At 45.1% G+C, this 22426-nt stretch overlaps 1 protein-coding gene across 5 annotated transcripts in view; it reads right to left on the bottom strand.

Annotated features, from left to right (window-relative positions):
• The window catches only part of BPTF (bromodomain PHD finger transcription factor), a 1855127-nt gene that overhangs the window by 1159599 nt on the left and 673102 nt on the right, over positions 1–22426 (bottom strand). For all 5 annotated transcript variants that reach the window (XR_013598794.1, XM_078654332.1, XM_078654328.1 and 2 more), the window contains exon 14: positions 2288–2412. Coding sequence is in view for 4 of the 5 variants with exons in the window: in XM_078654332.1 (XP_078510458.1) it covers positions 2288–2412 (125 nt within the window). In the remaining variant the exon portion in view is untranslated. The remainder of the gene's footprint in view (positions 1–2287; positions 2413–22426) is intronic.

Raw genomic sequence — 22426 nt, 5'->3', positions numbered from 1 at the left:
ATAATAAAACCCGCTTCATTGATGATGGCCCAATTCCAAAGTATCTGCACCTCTTCCAACATGGAACGGGACTGCGTACCTCATTAGTTTGAAACCGCGTACCTCAATATTTTGCAAAGCAATACATAACGGATGTGTTGTCCTCATCAACACATCGTGTCTAGCTAGCTTACGAATGAGCACCAGCAGACCTATCGCTGAGAGCCTGTAGCTACCTTCTCCACTTCTGACCAGAAGCCTCTTGTGAGCAATTCTAGTAAGAGGCTTCCCCATTCTTCCATCTGTTGACATTGTTATTCTGCCTACTGGGAGCAGTAATGGCAGACCTGTGCTGAGACTTACTGGGAATCATTTGGTCTAGAAGGCATTTTAGGTTCTGTCAGGAAGGGCTTGTGTGGAGCAAAACAGCTCTTGCTAAAGGCATCAGTTTCACCCTCTTGATGAAGGGAAGGCTTGTCCAAATGAGTGTCTAGGACGGCCTCTTGATTTTGAGACTGTGACCAGATGGATGGAAGGCTTTTGAAAGTTTAGAGTCAATCTCAGTTTGACAAAAAAAGGCTGACACAAGTGGCTGTCAAGATAAGAGTCTTCCTTTGCTGGAGCTTTGACAAGCCAATCATTCAAGTTCCAGGATACTAGGTGTCACTGTTCGTGTAGCAAAAGAGATAACGGCACCAGACACTTAGGGTGCTGATTTCAGTCCGAATAGAAGCACCTTGACTCGGTAGTGCTGCCCCACCACTGAAAATCAGACATATTGCCTGTGGTTCGAGTGTACCGGGATGTGGATATACACATCTTTAAGCTCCAGAGGGGTAAGATATTTCCCTTTATGAAGTAGGGGAAAGATTTATTGGACTGATTTTTTACAAATGCTACGCAAAAATTCCACAAATCCCCTAAAAACAACTCCGTTTGTTGAAAGCTGAAGTGAGAGGCAGGTTTAGTTCAGGAAGGACAAAGTAGAGGTGAATATGAATCCAGAATAAGGTCAAACACAGGTTAGAGCAAAGCACCACTCCAAGCTATGAGGAATTCTTAGCTATGGTAGCCTCTAGAGAGGTATAGAGCTCAGCACCTCATCTCGCTGACAAGTTTAGGTTGTTTCAAATTAAGTAGATATGCTAGCAACCCAACACTGTTGTTGAGCCTATGGACATTTTAAACTTGTTTACTGTTATTTAATGTTAGCAGGCCCTCCCCACGATGGGGAATGTATGTTAATCATTGAAATATCCAGTACTATAGCCCATCTACTAACACACAGCGTTTGCCATATTTAGCTCCGGAATCATTTACAGGTCAGAGATTCAGTTTGCTAAGCTAACCAAAATCACATAATCCCACCAAGTGTATTGCTTTATAAATAGAACAATTCACCATTTACTAACTCACAAAGCGAACATAAATTGGTTTTTGAAATGCCCACCTTCCACAATATAAAACTAACAGCATCTTTAGATGCCTGAAACTCAAGTTCCAGTATGATAGGCTCAGCAGAGACATCACTTCTATGACTCAAAACAATTCCTCCATTCCACTATCCACATTACATTCATCTGTATTTAACCAGAACCCTGTACCATAGATTGGTGATTATTTATGCCTTGTAGCAATTCATGTAATACCACTAAATAAATCTTATGCGTCTTAGATTAAGAAAATTTGAGATTCTCTCATAAAATTTAGCCAGGCAATACTTTCATCAAGTTGTGGAGTCAACATGAGACTATAAAAAAAGAATACCCACCGAATGCCTGAGCACTGATATTCAAATTGACTCCACCTAATGTGCCTTGCTGCTGCTTAATTCTTTACCCAAAATACATCACTTTTGTTTTATATATATATATTAATTCCTAATCTGTGATCTGAATATCAGGCTATAAACCTATGGAGAATACACTGAAGTTCAAATGCTGCTTGGTCTAATCAAGCTGTTCCAGTCTATGTAATACAAAATCACAATATGCCCACCCGACCAGCTTCAGTAGAAATGAACTACTACTTGGTTCAAGTGTTTCGTCCAGATCTTATGCCAACTTATTCAAAAGAATTGGGGCTAAAATGGGGCAGTCATATACCCATCTTTATGCACACAAAGTATGCGATATTTCCATATTATGCAAAACTAACTGTGAGCCAAGAATCATCATGTGAAATTATCAAAAGAATTAGTAAAGCTTAAGAGCCAGTGGCGGCAATGGATTTAAGTTATGCTATACTATTTCCCTACTTTATCATTCAAAAGATTTAGACTATTTGTTCTGTATTGAAATAAACTTACCGGTGCGTGTCATTCCTCCTCCAGGTGGGGGTTTGGCTGCCATATCATCCCACCGTAAACATGCCCAAAGTAATCGAAGCATGAGACTCACACCAGCTAAGGATTTCACAGTTTGAAGACGATATCTACAATAAACACCAAACAAACTCATTTATATCAATATTTAACAAATCATTTCAAACCGTTTTGTATATACAAATTTGATTCAGTCTAACACAACACTTGCCACTATTTGCAAATATGTAGGTTAGTTAAAGACAGTCTGATGAACTTCAGCACTTGTTTAAAACTAGTATATGGCTTACCCAAATAGATGTGTTTGTCTTGAGATAAAAATGACCCTCTAGTGAAAAGGTATCGGTTTAATTTTAAGAAACAAGAAGGGCATACTGACTTCATGAATGTGGACTTGTTGATAGATATTCTAGATATTTGTACTCTATGTAGTCTATTGCACTACGTTTTATTTCTAATTTCCAAGTAAAGCTTTAAAAACCCTCTTTTAAATATTTCAAATACAGAAAACGTCAGTGGAAGTTCATGATCATTTCTAATTAACATTAGATATCTCAGCACATCAATGGTTTCATTTCACCAATTAACATGGAGGCTGCAGTTGCTTCCTCCCATCAATGCTATATGACTTTTTACTAAAACCCATGTTTCAATGGGCAACTATCTGTCAGCTAATCCAACATAACCCTAAACAGCACATTGGTGAGCATAATCAAGTACTTGGAATTTCTATAGTTGTGTCTAAAAATACTCACTTTGAGGTAAGAAAAAAGCGATGGGTAAAAACAACTAGTGTATCCTCCACTAATAACCATCTACTGTTGACCAAGCTACCTTCAGAAGGAACATGTTGCTTATCCTGTAACCATCTGTTCGTAGCTTGTAGTGCTGTAGATTCATATAATCAGCGTACTCCTGTTATCTAGCATAGGGCCTGGACATACGCAAGTTACTTTTCTTCTAAGAAGTTTGAATCTCAAGACCTGCTGTGACTCATCTCTTGTTCCAGAATGCACCATTGCAAAGACTCAACCTCAGACTGTTTTTTGCTCAGTGGGCGAATAGTTTAAGTGGAGCGCAGTGTCAAAGACACAGTGTGCTGTGTATTAAAAGTGAATAGTAAATAGTAAAGACAAAGAAAACATATAATCATAGCTAGCTTTCAGGAAGCTGAGCAGGTGAATCTACAGTGAATAAATGGTTACAGGGAAACATTTTCTGTTCGTAGCATGTAAGACTGCATAGATTGTAATGCAGTTTCTCTCCAAAGCAGCGGCTAGTTAGTAGGTGATGCAAATGTCTGAATAAGTGTTTTCTTAACACTGCTTCCAAACCAGAGCTTGTTAATATGCCATTGTGTCTACACAGAATTGTTTTATTATTGTGAGTGGCATTGAAAAACTAGAGCTAAAAGAACAACTGATGGACGGAATGCTGAACATTATCAAACATTCACCCTCAGTACAGAGATCTGTGCCTAAATCCACCATTTCTTTCTCACAATGCAATTCCAGTTTGGACCCAGCCATATGCAAATCAGTCTTTACCCTGTTCCTCGTGGGAACAGTCCAGCCCAAACTGCAAGGCCAGAACAGGTCCTCCCTGGACCGGAAACAAGCATCCTGAGACCAGTTTTGGGGTATCACTCCATATCAGCCAGGCTAGCTTTACTACAGTGCCATAGTGAGCACGGGACCAATCTCTGGGCATACCCACCCCACTCGGGGTGACAAATGCAAAAAGAACAGGAATGCTGAACAATATCAAACTTCCACCCCCAGTACAAAGATCTGGCCATTTTTTCTTTCACCATGCCAATCCAGTTTGGACCCCGCCATATGCAAATCAGTCTTGACCCTGCTCCTCATGGGAACAGTCCAGCCTAAACTGCCAGGCCTGTCCCCCTGGACCGGAAACAAGCATCCTGGTTCCAGTTTCAGAGTATCACCCCTCATCAGCCAGGCTAGCTGGACTCCAGTGGCATGGTGAACACAGGACCAATGTCTGGGCATACCTTTGTCACTCGGGTGAATTTCTTTCCTCACCATGCCATTCCAGTTTAACTAGCAGCCTTACATATCCTCAAGAGGGTTATTACCTGAAAAGGCTAATGTGGCTCCCTTTTTGCAGGTAGAATATGCTTTCAGTGGTACAGGTATAGTGAGCTTGGGTTCAGCATAGCAGATGTGAATATATTTAATTATCCAACTTACAACAGCAGCTTTGGAAACAGCAGAGTGCTTGTAGGTTTGGCAAAAGCTTCAAAAAATTGATTCGACTTACTGAATGGTTCTATCAATATAATACATGAGCACTAGTAACACCCAGACGGAGGAGCACCTTTTTCAGCTACTGACTCAGCATGTGAGGTAAAATAGGTAGCTCAATAGTTTGGTTGATGTGAAATGATGACAACCTTTGCCAGAAATTTACAGTTAGTACAAAAGAACTGTTGTATTGTAAGAGTGGCACGCTCACAAATACATTTAAGTGAGGACACTGCTATCAGGAAGGCCACTTCAAAGATAAGAAATGTAAGGCACACAAGTGCCTAGAGGTGCAAAAGGAGGACCCATACGTTTTGTAAGTACCACATTCAGATTCTAGGTGGGGAATCTTTGAAGGAATTACCCTCTTTAACCTTTCTTTGACAGCTTTATTGGAAGGGACCTTGAAAATAGATAGATGCTGGCTATTTTAAAAATGTGGCAACTGCAGAAAGGCGCACGCATATGGAAGGTTAAGTTAGAACTGCCTTGTAAAGAAGAAGAAGGTATGAAAATCTATGGCATAGGAACTGTAACGGGTTCAGTTGTTTCGAATCTTAGCACTGCATGAACTTTTTTACCTTTTTCATTTATCTGCGTAACAAGCATGAGTAGAGGTTTCCTGGCCTTTTGAGGAATATCCATGACTTTCTGTGGGTAGTTAAGGCAGGCAAATTCTAGAAACTCCGCTCCAAAATTAAAATATTGAGCTATCTGGGTGTCTAAGCTAACCTTGATGCTGAGTGAGAAGGTCCGACTTGAAAGGAAGCTTCTTGTGAGGACTGAATAACATCAAGGATCATTGAGTACCAGGGCTATCTTGCCTAGGTTGGCATGACTGGGATTAGAGTAATGGACACTTGCCTCAACTCCCTCACCACACATGGGATGAGGGGAAGAGGTGAAAAAGCGTAGGCAAACATCCCTGATCAGTCCATCCATAGTGCATTGCCCATGGATTGGGAGTGCAGGTACCTAAACACAATATGTAAATAAGAACTGGCAGGGTTTTTCACTTGGCAAACACAAGGAGATGATGGACGGAGTGCTGAAACATTTCAGACACTCACCCCCAGTCATGGATCTGGGTTGAATCCATCTTTGATCTTTAGCTCACTTTGCCACCCCAGTTCAGACCCAGTCATATGGAAATCAGTCTTGACACTGTACCTCATGGGAAAAGTTCAGACTGAACTGCCAAGCCAGGTCTTCCCTGGTTTTTGACTTACCACAAAAAGAATGTACTTAGAGGAATGGCTGATAAATGTGCTACATTTGGTATAGCAGGATGTGAAAGTTAACAAATTTCAGTGACGCCATGCCTTGGTGAAGCAAGGGGATGAAATATCACAGCGCGACCATGTGAAAGTGTCAGAGAAGATGAAGAAACCAGTTACTCACCTGCAATTATGGGTTTGCAGCTTGAAACTCATCTGGATGCGCATTGTAGGAAACTGGGTTTTTGTTGAAGGCAGGCAGCCCTCCCATTTTTGCCTGGTATTTGATGCAACTTTGAAGTGCACTGGATTCCTGCAAAACAGGTCCCAGTGCCAGTGCTCTTTCCGCAAAACAAGACAACTGGTCATTTGCTCCCCAAGTGACCAGGCCTTTAGCACCTCTAAGCAGTAACTGGAGCATAGGTACTAAAGAGGGTTCTTAAGAGCTGCAGCGTATCTTGTGCCACTCTAAGGGACCCAGCACCAAATTCATTCAGACTGTCATTGCAGGGTGCATGATAAGGTGCTCTAAAAAGAGTAAACACAACATGTCACACACCTGTGTGCCCTGTCCTGCTAACAATGCATGTAATATTTTAAGTCACCAATACAGCAGTCCTTACAGCCCTAAGGCAGGGAGCATTACATTTCATGTGTGGATATATCTGCAGGAGCAGATATGCCCATGTGCTAGCCAGTTCAATTACTGTAAATACAAGTGACCAGGGAACCCATTTAAGTACATGTGCTGGACACTGGCCAAAAATTAGTTTGTCAGACACCTGATGGCTTCACTGAAATTAGGTATGTTTGGTATCAAACATCTCATATTAATAAGCCCACGCGGATTCTAGTGATGGCTGTTATTAATACATGCACCCAGAGGGCACCTTAGAGGTACTCCCTTAAAACCTACCAACTACCAGTGTACTGACTGACTGCTCCTAGCTAGCCTGCCACCCTAGACCAGTTTCTGATCCCCGGGGTGAGGGCCTTTGCTCTCAGGTCGTCAGGAATAAAGCCTGCTCAGGCAGAGGGTATTTACACTCCCCACCCATAGGAAGACCTGCAAATTAGCATTCCAGACAAGGGGCTTTCAAGAGCCCACCAACTTTGGTATGCAAATCTGGCTCCCCTCACAACAGACTATGCCCCCCCTCTTGTCTAGGGCCCATTTAGTACTTGGACTTGCGGGAAAATTAGTAGTCAGAGAGGAATGTCCACCTTCAGGTTACTCACACCTCTAAGGTGGGCTACCTTAAGTGAAGACGACAATCAGAAGTCTACCATCCTTGTGATGATAGCCTTAGGATCTCTGGGACAGGGTAATACCCATTTCCCACAAGAAGTAGTCATAAATGGGGCATAGTGACCCCAGGGGTCAGTAGCCCATTGGCTACTACGCTACACTCCTCTAACGCCCCTAAATCTAGTATTTAGGTGAGCCCCTGGTACCAGGATATCAGATCTGAACGACCTACAAGAAGAAGGACAGGAAAAATAAGAACAGTGGGAGAAGCAACTGACTTGATGCCAACCCTGCCGGCCTGTTTGCTGTTTCAGACGACTGCGCCATAGTCTACTCATCCCGTAAGTTGCTGTGCACCCGAAAGACTGAAAGGACTACCAGAAACTCAGGTACTCCCATGGAGCAGCAGAGCTGCTTCCCTGCAGGTAACAAAGAAAGAACTGAGAGGACTCCAGACCACGTAAACCAGACACTGGTCAGCATCACTGCACCTGTCGCTCCAAGCCCGAGTTGAAGTTGAACAACAGTGCCAGTGTGGTCCCCCAGTCCTCCAGAGATGAAGCCCACGTTGGGTTTGCCAGGAGGAGACTCCTTGACAGCGCCTGCAGCCTCTTTATGCAGCCCATCCTGACTGCAAGTGACTCAGCTGTAAAAAAAACAGACGCCTCAAGACACCTCTGCACCAGTCATGCCTTAGCCGAATGGAAGTCGACCAAAGGTATCCCCATGTCCTCGAGCATCGAGATCTGAGCGCTCTTGTTTGTTCAGCCTGACTGGCTTCCCAGTCCAAACTTGCAGCCTCTTTCCTACCGGAAAGATCCCCACTGACATTTGGCACTCAACGCCACAACACACCTCTGCACCCAGACGCCCCAGCGCCTCCCAAGGTGACCTGTTGTTATGGCCTTGGACCTTGCCCCATACTCACCTGAAGTCCAGGAGATTGGATCCATAAGTCGCCATGAAGTACCCGAATGCAGTACAAATGTTCCCCCTGCACGTTCTCCAAAAGGGTGATACATGTGAACCGCCTAAATCTTTTCTGTGATGGGGCTGATGTAACCATGTTGATGGTTACTGATAAAATCAGGAGACAGAGTGAACCTCTCCCTTGTCTCCTATCTTACAATCCCCAAGATGGGCCAGTAGATGGAGTTGGCTATTCAAACCCTCTCTGCCCAACAGCAAGCTGATATTAGGTAGGTCCGGCAACAGTATGCACAAACCTTCTCCTTAACCTCTGGACTGAACAAATGTGTACCCATGATGTGGACACTTGGCACAGCTTGCCTGTTTAAAAAAAATCTATCGCCAGTCTGACCAAGTTAAGGAGAACATCAAGGCTGAAGTCAGCAAGATGATGGAGTTGGGGGTTATTGAGCCTTTAGAGAGTCCGTGGGCGAGCCCAGAGCTCCTAGTCCCAATACCTCATCCACAGGGTGGAAAGAGAGAAATAAGATTTTGTGTGGACTACAGAGGCCTTAATACTGTCACCAAGACAGATGAACACCCCATCCCCAAAGCTGATGAATTGATAGATGAGTTAGAGGCTGCTAAATTTCTCAGTACCTTTGACTGGTAGATTGACCCTGGAGCAAAATAAAAGACTGCATTCTCCACACCTGAGGGGCACTTCCAGTTTACAGTGATGCCCTTTGGTCTAAATAATGCCCCTGCCACCTTCCAAAGGTTGGTGAATCAAGTCCTTGCTGCGTTGGAAGGCTTTAGTGCAGCATATCTTAATGACATGGCTGTCTTTCAAAGCTCCTCCTGGCAGGATCACCTGGTCCACCTCGGGAAGATTTTACATGCCTTAAGATCAAGGCATCCAAAAGCCAGATAGGTCAGGGAACGGTTATGCACTTGGACCACCTTGTAGTTAGAGGCCAAGTTCAACCACTACAGCCCAAATCCCAGACAATTCTGGATTGGGAAGCACCAACCACCCAGACCCAAGTCAGGGCATTCCTTGGCTTGATTGGGTACTACATGAGTATCGTGAAGGGGTATGGATCCATTTCGACACCCTTCACAGAATTCACCTCCAACAAGATGACCAAGAAAGTGAACTGGACAGTTAGCTGTCAAAAGGCTTTTGACACACTGAATGAGGCATTGTGCTCAGTACCTATTCTCAAATCTCCAGATTACTCCTAGCAGTTCATTGTGCTGACCCATACCTCTGAGGTAGGGAACAGGAGTGGTCCTAACTCAGACCAACACTGATGGCCAAGACCAGCCTGTTCCTTTCATTAGCAGGTGGTCACTCCCTAGGGAACAGCGTTGGAGTGCCATTTAGAGGGAGACCTTTGCTGTGGTCTGGTCCCTGAATAAGCTGAGACCATACCGGGTTGGTACTCACTTCATAGTTCAAACTGCCCACAGACTTCTCAGATGGCTAATACAAATGAAAGGCGAATACTCAGAACTGTTTATTTTATTTTATTTATTTATTTATTGAGCTTATAGAGCGCGACAGCTACCCAAAAAGGGTTTCCCGGCGCTGGAAGTTCAGAGAACTGGTAACCTAAGTACAACAGATAAACAGAAATTATTGGTTGAATAACCACGTCTTAATGGCTCTGCGGAAAAGTGTGTAAGTAGTTTCTTTGCGGATATCAAGGGGGAGAGAATTCCACAGAGTGGGGCCGAGGTAGGAGGGCAGCTTTGGAGCTTGATCTTATTGGAAGCTTTAGTATAAGGCAAGCTGCAGCATTATCAATCGCCTGCAGGTGCTTCAGAATGCTGCAGCTCGCCTTATACTAAAGCTTCCAATAAGATCAAGCTCCAAAGCTGCCCTTCAGACCCTCCACTGGCTGCCGGTAAGGAGTAGAATTGATTTTAAATCCCTGTGTACCTGTCATCGCATTCTTGCCAAGAGGTCGCCTGTACCTCTCCCGAGTCTAGTCACCAGGTATGCCCCATCTCGCGCTTTGCGCTCCTCACATGGAGGCCTATTAAAGGTGCCTAGAGTGAGAAGGGCCCGCATGGGAGGAAGATCTTTTCGCTACCTGGTGGCGAAGAGCTGGAATGCCCTACCCCTCGATCTCCGTCTGGACCCATCGGAAACTAGTTTCCGGAGGAAACTAAAAACACACCTCTTTTCAAGATAGTCGGGTCCACTCCTTGTTTCTGTTTGAGTCTGTATTTCTTTCAGTTAGCGCGGAGACACGCTTCTTAGCGTACCAGGCGCTTTATAAAACTCCCTTTATTATGAACTGCCCCCCATCCTAGTGAGTTTTACTCTAGGTACAGTGAAGTTGCCATAAGATGAGGATCGGAGGGGGCGATAAGGAGTGTAGGGACGTACAAGGGATTGCAGATATTGTGGGGCTGTGCCCTGGTTGATTTTAAACATATAACTCAGGGTCTTGAATTTGATGCAATTCTCAACCCTGAGCCAATGTAGGTCGCGCAGATATCCCGAAATGTGGGTATATATAGGAATATTGCACAGAAGTCTTGCGGCCGAATTTTGCACCAATTGCAACCGTCTCTTCACTGCCTTGTTAACTCCTAAGTAAAGGACGTTACCGTAGTCCATCCGGGATGTTATAAGGGCATGGACCACCGTTTTTTGGGTGTCATTAGGTAGCATCCAGATGATTTTTCTGAGCCAACGCAAGATTGTAATACAGACTTTGACTGCCTGTTGGTGCATGGTCAAGGCATCATCAATCAGAATTCCCAAATTCCGGACATGTTTTGAGGGCAGTGGGAGTGGACCCATCTCGACAGGCGAACGGTCCATAGTTCCTTCATTTTCCTAAGAATCAAGACATCTGTTTTACCATCGTTAAGTTTTAGAAGATTGTTTTTCATCCAGGTAGCGATTTTCCCAAGACCAGATTGAAGAAGAGAGGGGGAGCTGGGGTCACTGTTAGAAAGGGAAAAAATGATCTGGGAGTCATCTGCATAAGTGAATAGAGAAAGACCGACTTGTTCCGCAATGTCAGCCAGAGGCCTGATGTACAAATTGAAAAGTAAAGGACTAAGTACTGAGCACTGAGGTACCCCATAAGGTGAGGTGTAAATTTTGGAGTTGGATGTAATAGAGAAGGTTTGAAATGTACGGTGGGCGAGGAATGAGGAGATCCAATTCAGTGCTGAACCGCGAATACCTAGTGAGTTAAGTGTATTTAAGCGTATAGTGTGTGAAATAGTATCAAACGCTGCACTAAGATCGAGCAATATTAGTGCAACCGTTTCTCCTCTGTCTAGGTGTTGGCGCAGATTCTACGTTACTCCTAGTAATGTAGTTTCGGTGGAAAATCCAGTTCGAAAGCCAGACAGAGCGATGAAGAATTTGATGGGATTCAATAAACTGGGAAAGGTGTAAGTGGATGTGTTTCTCAAGGATCTTAGAGAAGGCTGGTAAAAGAGAGATGGGGCGATAATTAGACAAGTCATTGGGATCCGTTGAAGGCTTCTTTAAAAGAGGCGTTACCATGGCGTGCTTGTAAAGAGCAGGAACAGAGGATTCACGCAAAGAAGTGTTAAGGGTGTGTAATATCAGCAATAAATGGGGAGTGTCGAGTTGTTTTATAATAGGGATGGAAAGTGGGTCTTTGGGCGACCCAGATTTTAATTTCCCTAAGATGTTAGTTAGGGAGTCCAAATTAAGAAGGAGCCAAGAGTCCAAGTGGGGGTAGGTGAGAGGAGAGTCGGTGGTAGATGGGCAGGCAGTGGCGAGAAATGTGGGAGTGTGTGGTAACGGGGTCCAGTTAGAGTGTAATTTGGCTATATCCAGGTAGATAGTTTCAATTTGTTTTGTTAAAACTGTGCGAGTTCATCGCACTGGTTACAATTTAAAGGCGGTGGTATGGTAAAGGTCCTGGAGCCTGCCAACTCTTTGACCAATCCAAAGAGCATTTTGGAACAATTAGTCGCCTCAGAAATGGTTTTAGAAACAAAACTGTGGAGGTGGTCCATCTCCATACAGGGAATGGACTTTACAGTGGAACAGACCTGGGACTGCCCATGCCAATACAGATGGCCTTTCCAGATTTTTCCACTTGAACAATGAAGACTCACTTCGGAAAGGTTAGTCTCATCCTCTTTCGGGCGGGGTGTGGGGGGGGGGCGTGTTGTAAAGGAAAGGGTCCCTTTTTGCATGGATACCCCTACCTTTTGCCTGATATTTGATGCACTTTTACTTGATGTGCCCTGAGTACCTGTCAATCAGGTTACTAGGGCCAATGATCTTTCCCAAAACTGTACCTTTATATCCACAACTGACAAATCTCTGGCCACAGGTAAGCCCTTTGTAAAAGGTACCATGTGTACCAAGGGCACTGTGACAATGGAAGGGCTCTAAGACTGCAGCACATATTGTGCCACCCTTAGAGGTCTTGTACCTTAACATCCACACACTGCCATGGCAGGCTATGTCTTTTAGTTGAGAGAAACGTGAAGAGTCAACATGGTACATATCCCTGTGCGCCATGCTTGTAACCAATTATCTTTGCCTTAGGTAAGTCACCCCTCTAGCAGGTGCAATAGCCCACAGGTGAGGGGACAGTGGCAAGTTCCCTGTACCCCTACAGCGTCTAAGTCCATCCTTAGACATTATAAGTGCAATAAAGCCATAAAAAGTATACGGTCTGAGAGTTGGTCATTACGAACTCCACAGCTCCATAATGGCTTTACTGAAACCTGGGAAGTTTGGTAGCAAACTTCTCAGCACATTAAACCCACACTAAAGCCAGTGTGGGTTTTAATGGAAAATGCACTCAGAGGGCATCTTAGAGATGCCCCCTGAAAACCTACCAGCTCTGGTGTGGTTCGTGAATAGCTACCCATCATTTGTCACCACCAGACAGGCTTCTAGACCCTTAGGTAGAGGGCCTCTGCTCTCTGGGTCCAGAAACAAAGCCCATCCTAGGCAGGTGCCATGCCTCGCCCCAGGATGGGCTGATTCCACGAAGAGGAAGCTTCCAAGGCCTGCCACCTTTGTTAGCTAACCTTACCTTTTTCTGCCCCCAGCAACTGGTTCCCACCGATTCTGACCCCCACTTTGGGTGGGAGAATCGGCAGGAAAACCAAGCTAGGAAGAGAGGTATGCCCACCTTTGCAAACACCACACCTCAGGCGGAGGAAGCGAGGTGAAGCACACATCTTTGTCCCCTCCATCTTGAAGATGAGGTGACACAGCCAATCAAAGAGAGGCACATGCCCCCATACCACTGGATGGTGGCATAGTAGGGGGTGCACTCACCATAAGGAAGGGACCCATTGGTCCCAACCTGCACACCCCTGTAACGCTCCTAAATTTAGTATTTAGTGGCGATCCTGAACCTTGCCTCCTCAGATTAGAGAGGAAGAAAGACAGGACTGAAGAGCCGTGCTGAACAAGGAAGAAGAGCTCAACAAATGCTTTTGCCCCAGTCCTCGCGGCCTGTTCTGACTCCGACCTGCCCCGAGCGAACCCCTGGCGTGTCCAGCAGCCATCTAGGAGGACCTGCCCTGCCTTCACCAAAAAGGATAATGTTACTTACCCAGTAAGAATCTGTTCTTGGCATGTAGAGCTGTAGATTCACATGCTTTGTATACTCCTGCCATGTAGTGTTGGGTCTGGATGTTTGCACTTTGTTCTTCTTCGAAGAATTCTTTCTAGTCACGAGGTAGGTGACTCCTCCTTTCGGTGATAGTGTGTATGGGCATCGACTCCATTGTTAGATTGTTCTTTCCCGCACAGGGTGTGAATGGAGTTAGAAAGAGTAGAATAGAGATGCTCATGCGTAAGTAAGAGAGAACTGCAACAGGTATAGGAACCCGGAGAGGCGGGTGGGCGCATGTGAATCTACAGCTCTACATGCCAAGACCATATGCTTACTGGGTAAGAAACATCCGTCGAGGCATGTGAGCTGTAGATCACATGCTTTGCATAGACTATACAGCAGTATTCTCCCAAAGCAGTGGCTAACCTGTAGCTGCTGCAGTTGTCTGAAAGAGTGTTCTAAGTACTGCCTGGCCTACATAAGCTTGTTGTCTCGCTAACACATCTACACAATAGTGATTGGTGAATGTGTGCAGTGTAAACCATGTTGCAGCTTTACAGATGTCAGCTATCGGGATGTTTCCTAAGAAAGCCATAGTAGCCACTAGTTTGCCGGTGGAATGCGCTCTAGGGGATATTGGTAAAGTTTTCTTTGCTTTTGCATAGCATATTTAAATACATTTAACTCTCCACTAAGCAATAACAGATTTAGAAATAGGACTGCCTTTGTGTGGTGGAGCAAAAGCCACAAAGAGCTGTTCAGTTTTACTAAATGGTTTGGTTCTTTCTATGTAACACAATAATGCTTGTTTAACATCTAATGTATGTGGAGCTCGTTCTGCTACTGAATCTAGTTGAGGAAAGAATTTGGGGTTAGTGTGAAGGACCGCTTTGTTTTGGTGGACTTGACAAAATGGTTCCTTTATGGTTGGTGCCTGAAGCTCACCCACTCGCCTCAGTGATGTAATAGCAATGAGGAAAGCAACTTTCCAAGTGAGAAAACTGCAGTTCACATTTGGTCAATGGCTCGAAGGGTGGACCCATTAGTCTGGTAAGGACAATATTAAGATTCCACACTGGAGCAGGTGAAAGCATTAGTGGAATAACTCTTTTGAGTCCTTCCATAAAAGCCTTGATAACTAGTACTCTGAAAAGGGGCAGATGTGTCTATTTTAAAGGTATGCAGCTATTGCAGAGAGATGTAAGCGGATGGATGTGTAAGCTAATCCTGACTGCTGTAAGTATAGTAAATGATATTGTCATATTTTGAATGGAAGCATCTAGCGGGTTGATATGGTTATTACAATATAAAAGAAACCGCTTCCATTTAGCTGCGTAGCAAGCCCTTGTAGTAGGCCTTCTGGCCTCTTTAATGATATTCATATAGTCTGGTGGACAGTTCAGATAACCAAACTCTATGATTTCAGGTGCCAGGTCGCCAGGTTGCAATCTTTGGGATCTGGATGTCTTATCTTTCCATGGCTCTGTGTGAGGAGACGGGATGTAAGATGTAGTTTTTGATGAGGAACTACTGAGCGCTCCAACAGGGTAGTGAACCAAGGTGGACGGGCCTATGTTGGAGCTACTAGATCAGTGTGAGGGATATTTCTCCGAGCTTCCGAACCACTAGTGGAATGAGTGGGGAGGCGGTAAAAACGTAGGTGCATATCACGGACTAGTTCATCAATAGTGCATTGCCTTTGGACAATGGGTGTGGATACCTGGAGGCAACGTTTGGGCATTTTGGTGTGTTGCGAACAGATCTATATGTGGAAAACCCCACATTTGAAAGAATGGGAGGAGAATTTGAGGGTGGAGTTCCCACTCGTGAATCTGTTTTCTCTGCCTGCTGAGAAGATCAGCGATCTGATTGTTCACTCCTGGGAGGTGTTCTGCCAGGAGATACATTTTGTGATGTATGGCCCACCTCCAAATGGCTTGTGCAAAGCTTGACAGCTGGAGTGTATGCCTCCCCCTTGTTTCTGTATGTAATACATGGTTGTCATGTTGTCGGTGCTTATCAGGACACTTTTGCCCGCAAGGTGAGTCTGGAAGGCTTTGAGCGCTAGAAATACTGCTAGCAGCTCCAGATGATTGATATGAAGTTGCTTTTGACTCCACAAACCTTGAATCGTGAGAGTCTGGAGATGAGCTCCCCAACCAGTGAGTGATGCGTCTGCTGTTCGCACTGTCTGTGGAACTGGGTCGATAAAGGGACGCCCTTTGGATAGGTTTTGTGGATTCCACCACTGCAGAGAGCAATAGGTGCGGCGTCTACCAACACTAGATCTGACAATTGACCTTGTGACTGATTCCACTGACGTGCTAAACATTCCTGAACGGGACGCATTTGAAGTCTTGCATGGGGAACTATCATGATGCAAGACGCCATATTACCAGTAGTTGCATATATACTCGAGCTGGCAATGACTGGTTGGGCTGAAACTGTGAAATTAGAGCCTGAATATTGCGTATTCTGGCTGCATTGGAACAGGCTAGAGCTTTTTGAGTATTGAGAGTGGCTCCTAACTATGTTTTCGTGTTGGAGTGTTGAAGATGGGACTGCAACACATCTACTGTGAACCTGAGATCATGATGTAACTGTACTGTTATTTGAATGAACTGGAGACACTTTGGATAAGAACTGGCTATGATGAGCCAATTGTCCAAATGTGGGAAGACATTAATATATTGTCTTCGCAGGTGAGCAGCGTCTACTGCTAGGCATTCGGTGAATACTCTGGGAGCAGTGGTGACCCCGAATGGAAGCACTTTGAACTGGTAGTGTTGTCCCGCTACCACAAACCAGAGATATTTGCAATGAGCAGGATGTATTGGAATATGGAAGTATGCATCCTTTAAGTTTAGAATTGACAAAGTCGCCTTGCTTTAGGAATGGGAGCACTTGTTGAAGTATCACCATGTGAAAGTGATCTGAGTGAATATATTGATTTAACTCTCTGAGGTCCAGTATAGGCGTGAGAGAGCCATCCTTTTTGTGTATTAGAGAGTATAGGGAGTACACACCGGATCCTTGATATTGTAAAGGTACGGGCTCTATAACTCCCTTTTGCAGAGAGAGTGAACCTCCTGTTTAAGGAGGTGCAGATGCTCTGGTGCCATTTTGTGTGGAGGAATGTTTGCAGGATTGTTGGTATGCTCCAGTCATTAACCAGATTGGATAATTCTTAGTACCCATCTGTCTGAAGTTATTGTATGCTAGACGCGGAGGAATTGAGAGAGGCGCCCCTGACAGGTGTGGAATGATCGGGGGAAGAGGAGGCAAGTCACTGTTTGTTGAGGGGGAGGTGGGGGGTGTGGAATATTTACCTCTTCCCTTGCCAGTGTTGCCTTTAAATCCGCCTCAAAAGTAACCTCTTGAAGAGGGTGACTGACTGTTGCCTCAATACGATGTTGTGGTGTTGTTTGTAGATATGCTTTTGGTGTCCCTCCTGTAGAAGGAGCGACAAAAAGAACCCCGATTGGATGGGGATTGTAGGGCTCCTATAGATTTTGTGACTTTGTGTCCTTCTTCATCTTCTCTAAGGAAGTGTCTACCACAGGACCAAAGAGATGCTCTTTATCAAAAGGTAGATTCAAGATAGAAGCCTGGACTTCGAGTTTAAACCCTGAAATTCTAAGCCAGCCGTGCCTTCTTAGCAAGACACTGGTGTGGATTGCACAAGCTGCAGTGTAAGCCGCATCTAAAGTATCTCTAATAGAAGTGGTTGAAATTAGTTTCCCTTCCTGAATTAGATTGTGTCTTAGCCTTATGCTCATCAGGTAGAAATTGGAGCAATTGTTCCAATTCATCATAGTGCGCTCTGTGGTATCTAGCTAAGAGACCCTGGTTATTGGCAATACAAAAGTGAGTGTCTGCCTGTGCAACTACTCTTTTTCCGGAGGCATTTATTAGTTTAGATTCCTTGTCTGGAGGAGGGGCATCCCCTGAGGTTTGTGAGTTTGCCCGTTTACGAGCAAACAGAAACCACTAGGGAATCCCATGGTAATTGATCCTTGATATAAACTGGATCTGTTGGTGCAGGTTTATACTTCTTATCTACCCTTGGTGTAAGAATTCTTGCAGTGTATGAGCGGATCTCTGGGAAGAGCTTAGTATTTTAAAGGGAAAATCCTCCTCAAGTGACCCTTTATGAAGTTGAATTCCATAATATTCAGCAGCCCGATTTATTAACTCCCTGTACCCTACATTATAATCAGGTGGAGAGGGTTTTGTAGGGTATAAGTATGGATCATTATCTGCATTTGGATCTTTATTATGATCTACTCATGGATAAGGACTATTATCGTCTACCCCGTTCCCATCCCCATCATCCTGGTTGTCAGGGGATTGTGGTGGTGCTGAATTTGCGGGTGTTATCAAATTTGGGTTAGGTGGGGAAGGAGGTGAAAGAGGAGAGGGATTTGTAGCAACATGTTTTCTCTTAAGAGGAAGTGTCCTCCGTTTCTGGTTCACATTTTAATGGCAATTTTGCATGAATATTTCCAGTTTTGGGATTGATGACCAGTTCCTTTTTTTTCCGGTCCGGGTTTAAAGGCGGGACGTTAAATGATGCTCTTTTGATGGATTAGGAGCATGTTTTTGTTTCGGTGCCAATATCTTTGGAGCCAATGTTTTCAACGTTTAAGTGTTCGGATCCGAAGATGATTTCGGTAGCGAAGGAAATGTTACCAAAACGTGCTTCGGTCTCAGTGCCGACTGTTTCAGCTCAGTGTCCGAATGCGGCTGATTCCATCCCGAGCTGGCAGGCTTTAATATTTGTTTTGGTGGCGGGCCCGATGACTGGGTGTTAAAAACATGGTCTCGGTGCCGACCTTGGCCGAAGGCAGAGGAGGGACCGGAGCCTTTTTCTTGGGCAGAGGTCAAGTTTGGGGTAGGTGAGAATCGGTGTTAGGAATCGTCTCCGAAGAGATCCGGAGATGAGCCAATGTGCTGTTGCTACATTTCACGATGTCAAGCCGACTGTCATGGAGCGTCTTCTTGGATCGGAAGGATCTGCACGCATCGCAGTCTTGTTCGCTGTGGTCCAGGGAGAGAGACAAGTTGCACACTTCATGCGAGTCGGTCTACGGGTACTAGGCATGGCACCGAGGACAGAATTTAAAAGTCTGTTCCTTCGATTGCGAGCTGGCCCGACGCGGCTAGGCCCAATGGCCTTCCATGAAGTTTCCAATCAAAAGAGATTTTTCTGAATGAGACGATATGCGGAGAATGGAAAACATGATCAAATAATACCGTTGAGGATAAGTGGATTGCACACTGAGGGGAACCCGAGAAACGGTGTCGAACTGGACAGCAGCAATTCACGTCCGAAGGCGATGGAAGAAAAAAAACAATTTTAACAATTGAGTCGATGCCCTGGCGCACTATCACCGAAAGGAGGAGTCACCTACCTCGTGACTGGAAAGACTTCTTCGAAGAAAAACAAAGTGCAAACATCCGGACCCAACACTAGATGGCAGGAGTATGCAAAGCATGTGATCTACAGCTCACATGCCTCGACGACTGTTTCCAGTGAGCACCGAATTTGCTGAACCAAAGAATCCAACACAGACCCCAGATCCAGTCGGCTCAGCAGTTCTGCACTTGACATCCACGGCTCGAGGTCAAGTGGCCCAACACCACGAGAAGTGATCCCCAACGATCCTGATCTGAGATCTGGTGATCCCCGACCTGCTTGGATCTTCTACCAAAGCCTGCAGCTTCAGCCTGAGGAGTCCCCTCGACCGCGACCGGAGCTGGTGAGAAAACCTAACGCCTAAGAAACACCATGCACCCAATGCCCTTTGGGCGGCCCAACCGACTGTATTCAAGCATCCGCCAACACCCCAACTTATTTCTCTTGCTGGTGGCTGCAGGAAACATCCGTGTCAGAGTCTGCATCCTTTCTTCCGAACCAAAGGTCTACACCTGTATCGCTGGTGGTGAAGCTCCTGGGCTGATTGTTGGAGCCTTCAGTTCTGATCCAAACCCCAGGAGCTTTGCTCCCGCAACCAAGTGGCATGCTCGTGAGCAGCCCCTAACCGAAGACCCCTAGCCACAATGGCTAGCATTGGACCTTTGCATCTGCCTGCCCTTGTGCCTCTGGTGGTGCAACTACAGTGCCTCCTTGAACCTTGGTTCTAACCCCAGACACCCAGACACCCAGCCTTGTAAGTTGTTTACTTACCTGCAAACCGATAACATTCTTTTTCTCCATAGAAATCCATGGTGTGGTTTTTCCTCTGAAAAAGTGTTCACCTGCTTTCTGCATGAAACAAAGATGACAATGCATTGAAAAGGAAAAGGTTTTACTTAACTCTGTATTGCAGGAGTCACAGTGTGATATCTAGGCATATCACCCTGAGTAGTCGATGTAACTAAAAAGTAACGTAAAAAGTAATCCAAAGTATTTTCAAAGTATTCTGAACTGTTTGTAAAGCAAATACAATTCTGTAACAATACAATACCAGCAGCGTGGTTTAAGCAGACTGTGTTGAATCGATGGGGCCCCTTCCGACCCTATGGGGCCCATAGGCTCAGCAGAGAGGTTGGCTCGCTCAAATATGCGGCGCATGGCCTCATAAACATCTTATATTTGAGAGGGGGTCACTCCTGTTCCCGGAAACAGGGCAAAGTCTACCCTGACACTGGCTCTGCAGGACAATGCCCAGAGCCTCGCTGCTCCTTACATCATTCATCGATGGAAGACAGCCAAGGCGAAGATAAAGTCCACTTAGACAACTTCTTTTTCTTGTGGCTCTTCCCCAAGTGTCACAAAGACCTCGAGTGGGGAGGGGGAAGAGGACTTTGGGCTCCGGAACTGGTCCCGCAACGACCTCTTACGTCGTTATCAACGTGGAGTCTAGCTAGCCGATGTCATCTGCCGGGCCACGATGAGCTTTATAGCCCACTCCGTTTTTCTAGAAGACATCCCTCGACAAAAAGGCGAATAAACTTGCCCAAAAGAGACAGAGGGATAGCACTTCTCCAGATCAGCGTGGGAAAAAAACCTGACGTCCGCATGCCTGGGTGGCGCCTATGTAGGTGACTGCGATGTCATGACAGATGCCAACGATGCAGACATCACGCAGAGCCGAATGCAGCCACCGGACAGCACGCAAAGGGATACTGGTCAAGCAAAAGTTTCCGGATCCAGCCTGACACCTGGGGAAGTAACAGGTGAGGAGTCTGCAGCTAGAAGTCTCTATAAGGTACCACACACACAAAGAAATCTAAAAGCTGCAGAAGAAGGAGGTTCCGAAAGAAGTGAGCAAGGCAGTGGGAAGAAGAACAAGTGCAAGATTAAGAAGGGAATAACAATTCTAAACTAAATATAAATTTAACTGGATATCACACTCACGACTCTCTATTTGGGGTTATCCTTCTGTCCACCTGAATCTGTCCATGCAGTACAGCCAGACTAGAAGTTATATTTTTGAATTTGTAAGGAAGTGGAAAGTAACAATTTTGTTTGCTACCCTACAACAAATGAATAAATCCAGGGTTGTTGGATAAGGGGATACACAACAAGAGAATGTATTGGTGGCGGACTTGAAATTACCGAAAGAACTACCTGAGCTGGAAAAATAATTTTTTTGTACATCCCTGTGGAGATCAGCAAATGAACTATCAATGAAAACTTGGGATTGGAAGTATATGGGGATGCATGTACAAAATTCAAACCTAAGTTCAAATTTCTACAGATGGCATAAATATATATTCAGAACTAGTACTGGAAGATATAAAGAACTTGTATACAAGAATGTGCAAAAGGAAATATGACCGGCTGTAAGTAAGTGCTCCTTTTGGCATGGTTACCCCCCACTTTCTGCTGGACTCTGAAAGCAACTTTGACTGAAAGTGTACCGGTTCCCTGAGTCTCAGTTTCCCAGTGCCTGTGTTCTTTCCCAAAACTGTACCTTTGTTTCCACAATTGGCACACGTCTGGCCCACATATAAGCCCCTTGCAAAAGGTACCAGTGGAACCATGACAACTGTGACCAGAGTCTCTAAGGGCTGCAACATGTAATGTGCCAACCTATGAGACCCCTCACCAAACATATGCACACTGCCGGCTGCATGTTTTGGTGCAACTAAAAGTGAAGAATCGAACTGGCACACGTCCCTGTGTTTATAGATCAATGTGGAAAGGATCACTGGTCCTGCATAACCAAGGTCTGCAGGTGGATCGGTAGGTGTCTCCCAAATAAAAGACCCTCATACACGTGTTTTTTCAAAGTCGTGTAGCGGTATATGATGTGTCCCCGCTACTTGTAACACGTGTCCGTGCGTAATCCTTGGGTCAGTTTTTGTTTGCACCCTCCGCCAGGAGGTTGTACCATTGGTTAAAACAGTAGTGATGGTGAATAAGTGAAATAGTGCTATAAAGGTGTTCTAAAATACCCGGACAGCCAGAGGTTCAACTTTAATATTTCTGGATTCGGGTAGAAGGTTAAGACGTGTCGCTATGGAATTATTTAGGAATTCTAGCGTACTAAACTTGTGAGGTTAAAAGTGGTCGACATGTTTCAGCCTTATCTGCCTGTTGGTCAGTCGGCTTTCCTCAGGACCATAAAGTGATTAAGTAAAAAAGAAGGAAAAGGTAAATTTGTAACCTGATTCGTTTTGTGGTAGTAGGTCACATTGTACCTCTACATTATGTAAGACTTGTCTCCTCGGGAACCATGGCAGTTAGGGGGAGGCTTAACTCTAGCCTTCAAACACCCATCTAGCAGCTTGTGCTGTCTCTGCCCTTGGTAACCCGGATTACCAAGGGCAGAGACAGCACAAGGCTGAAACATGCAAACAAAAACTGACCCAAGAATTACGCACGGACACGTGTTACAAGAAGCGGGGACACATCATTTACCGCTACACGACTTTGAAAA

Source organism: Lissotriton helveticus, chromosome 7 (genome assembly GCF_964261635.1).
Source record: "Lissotriton helveticus chromosome 7, aLisHel1.1, whole genome shotgun sequence".
NCBI lineage: Eukaryota > Metazoa > Chordata > Amphibia > Caudata > Salamandridae > Lissotriton > Lissotriton helveticus.
Note: the sequence above shows the minus strand (reverse complement) of the source record. Positions and strands in the feature narration are given on the sequence as shown.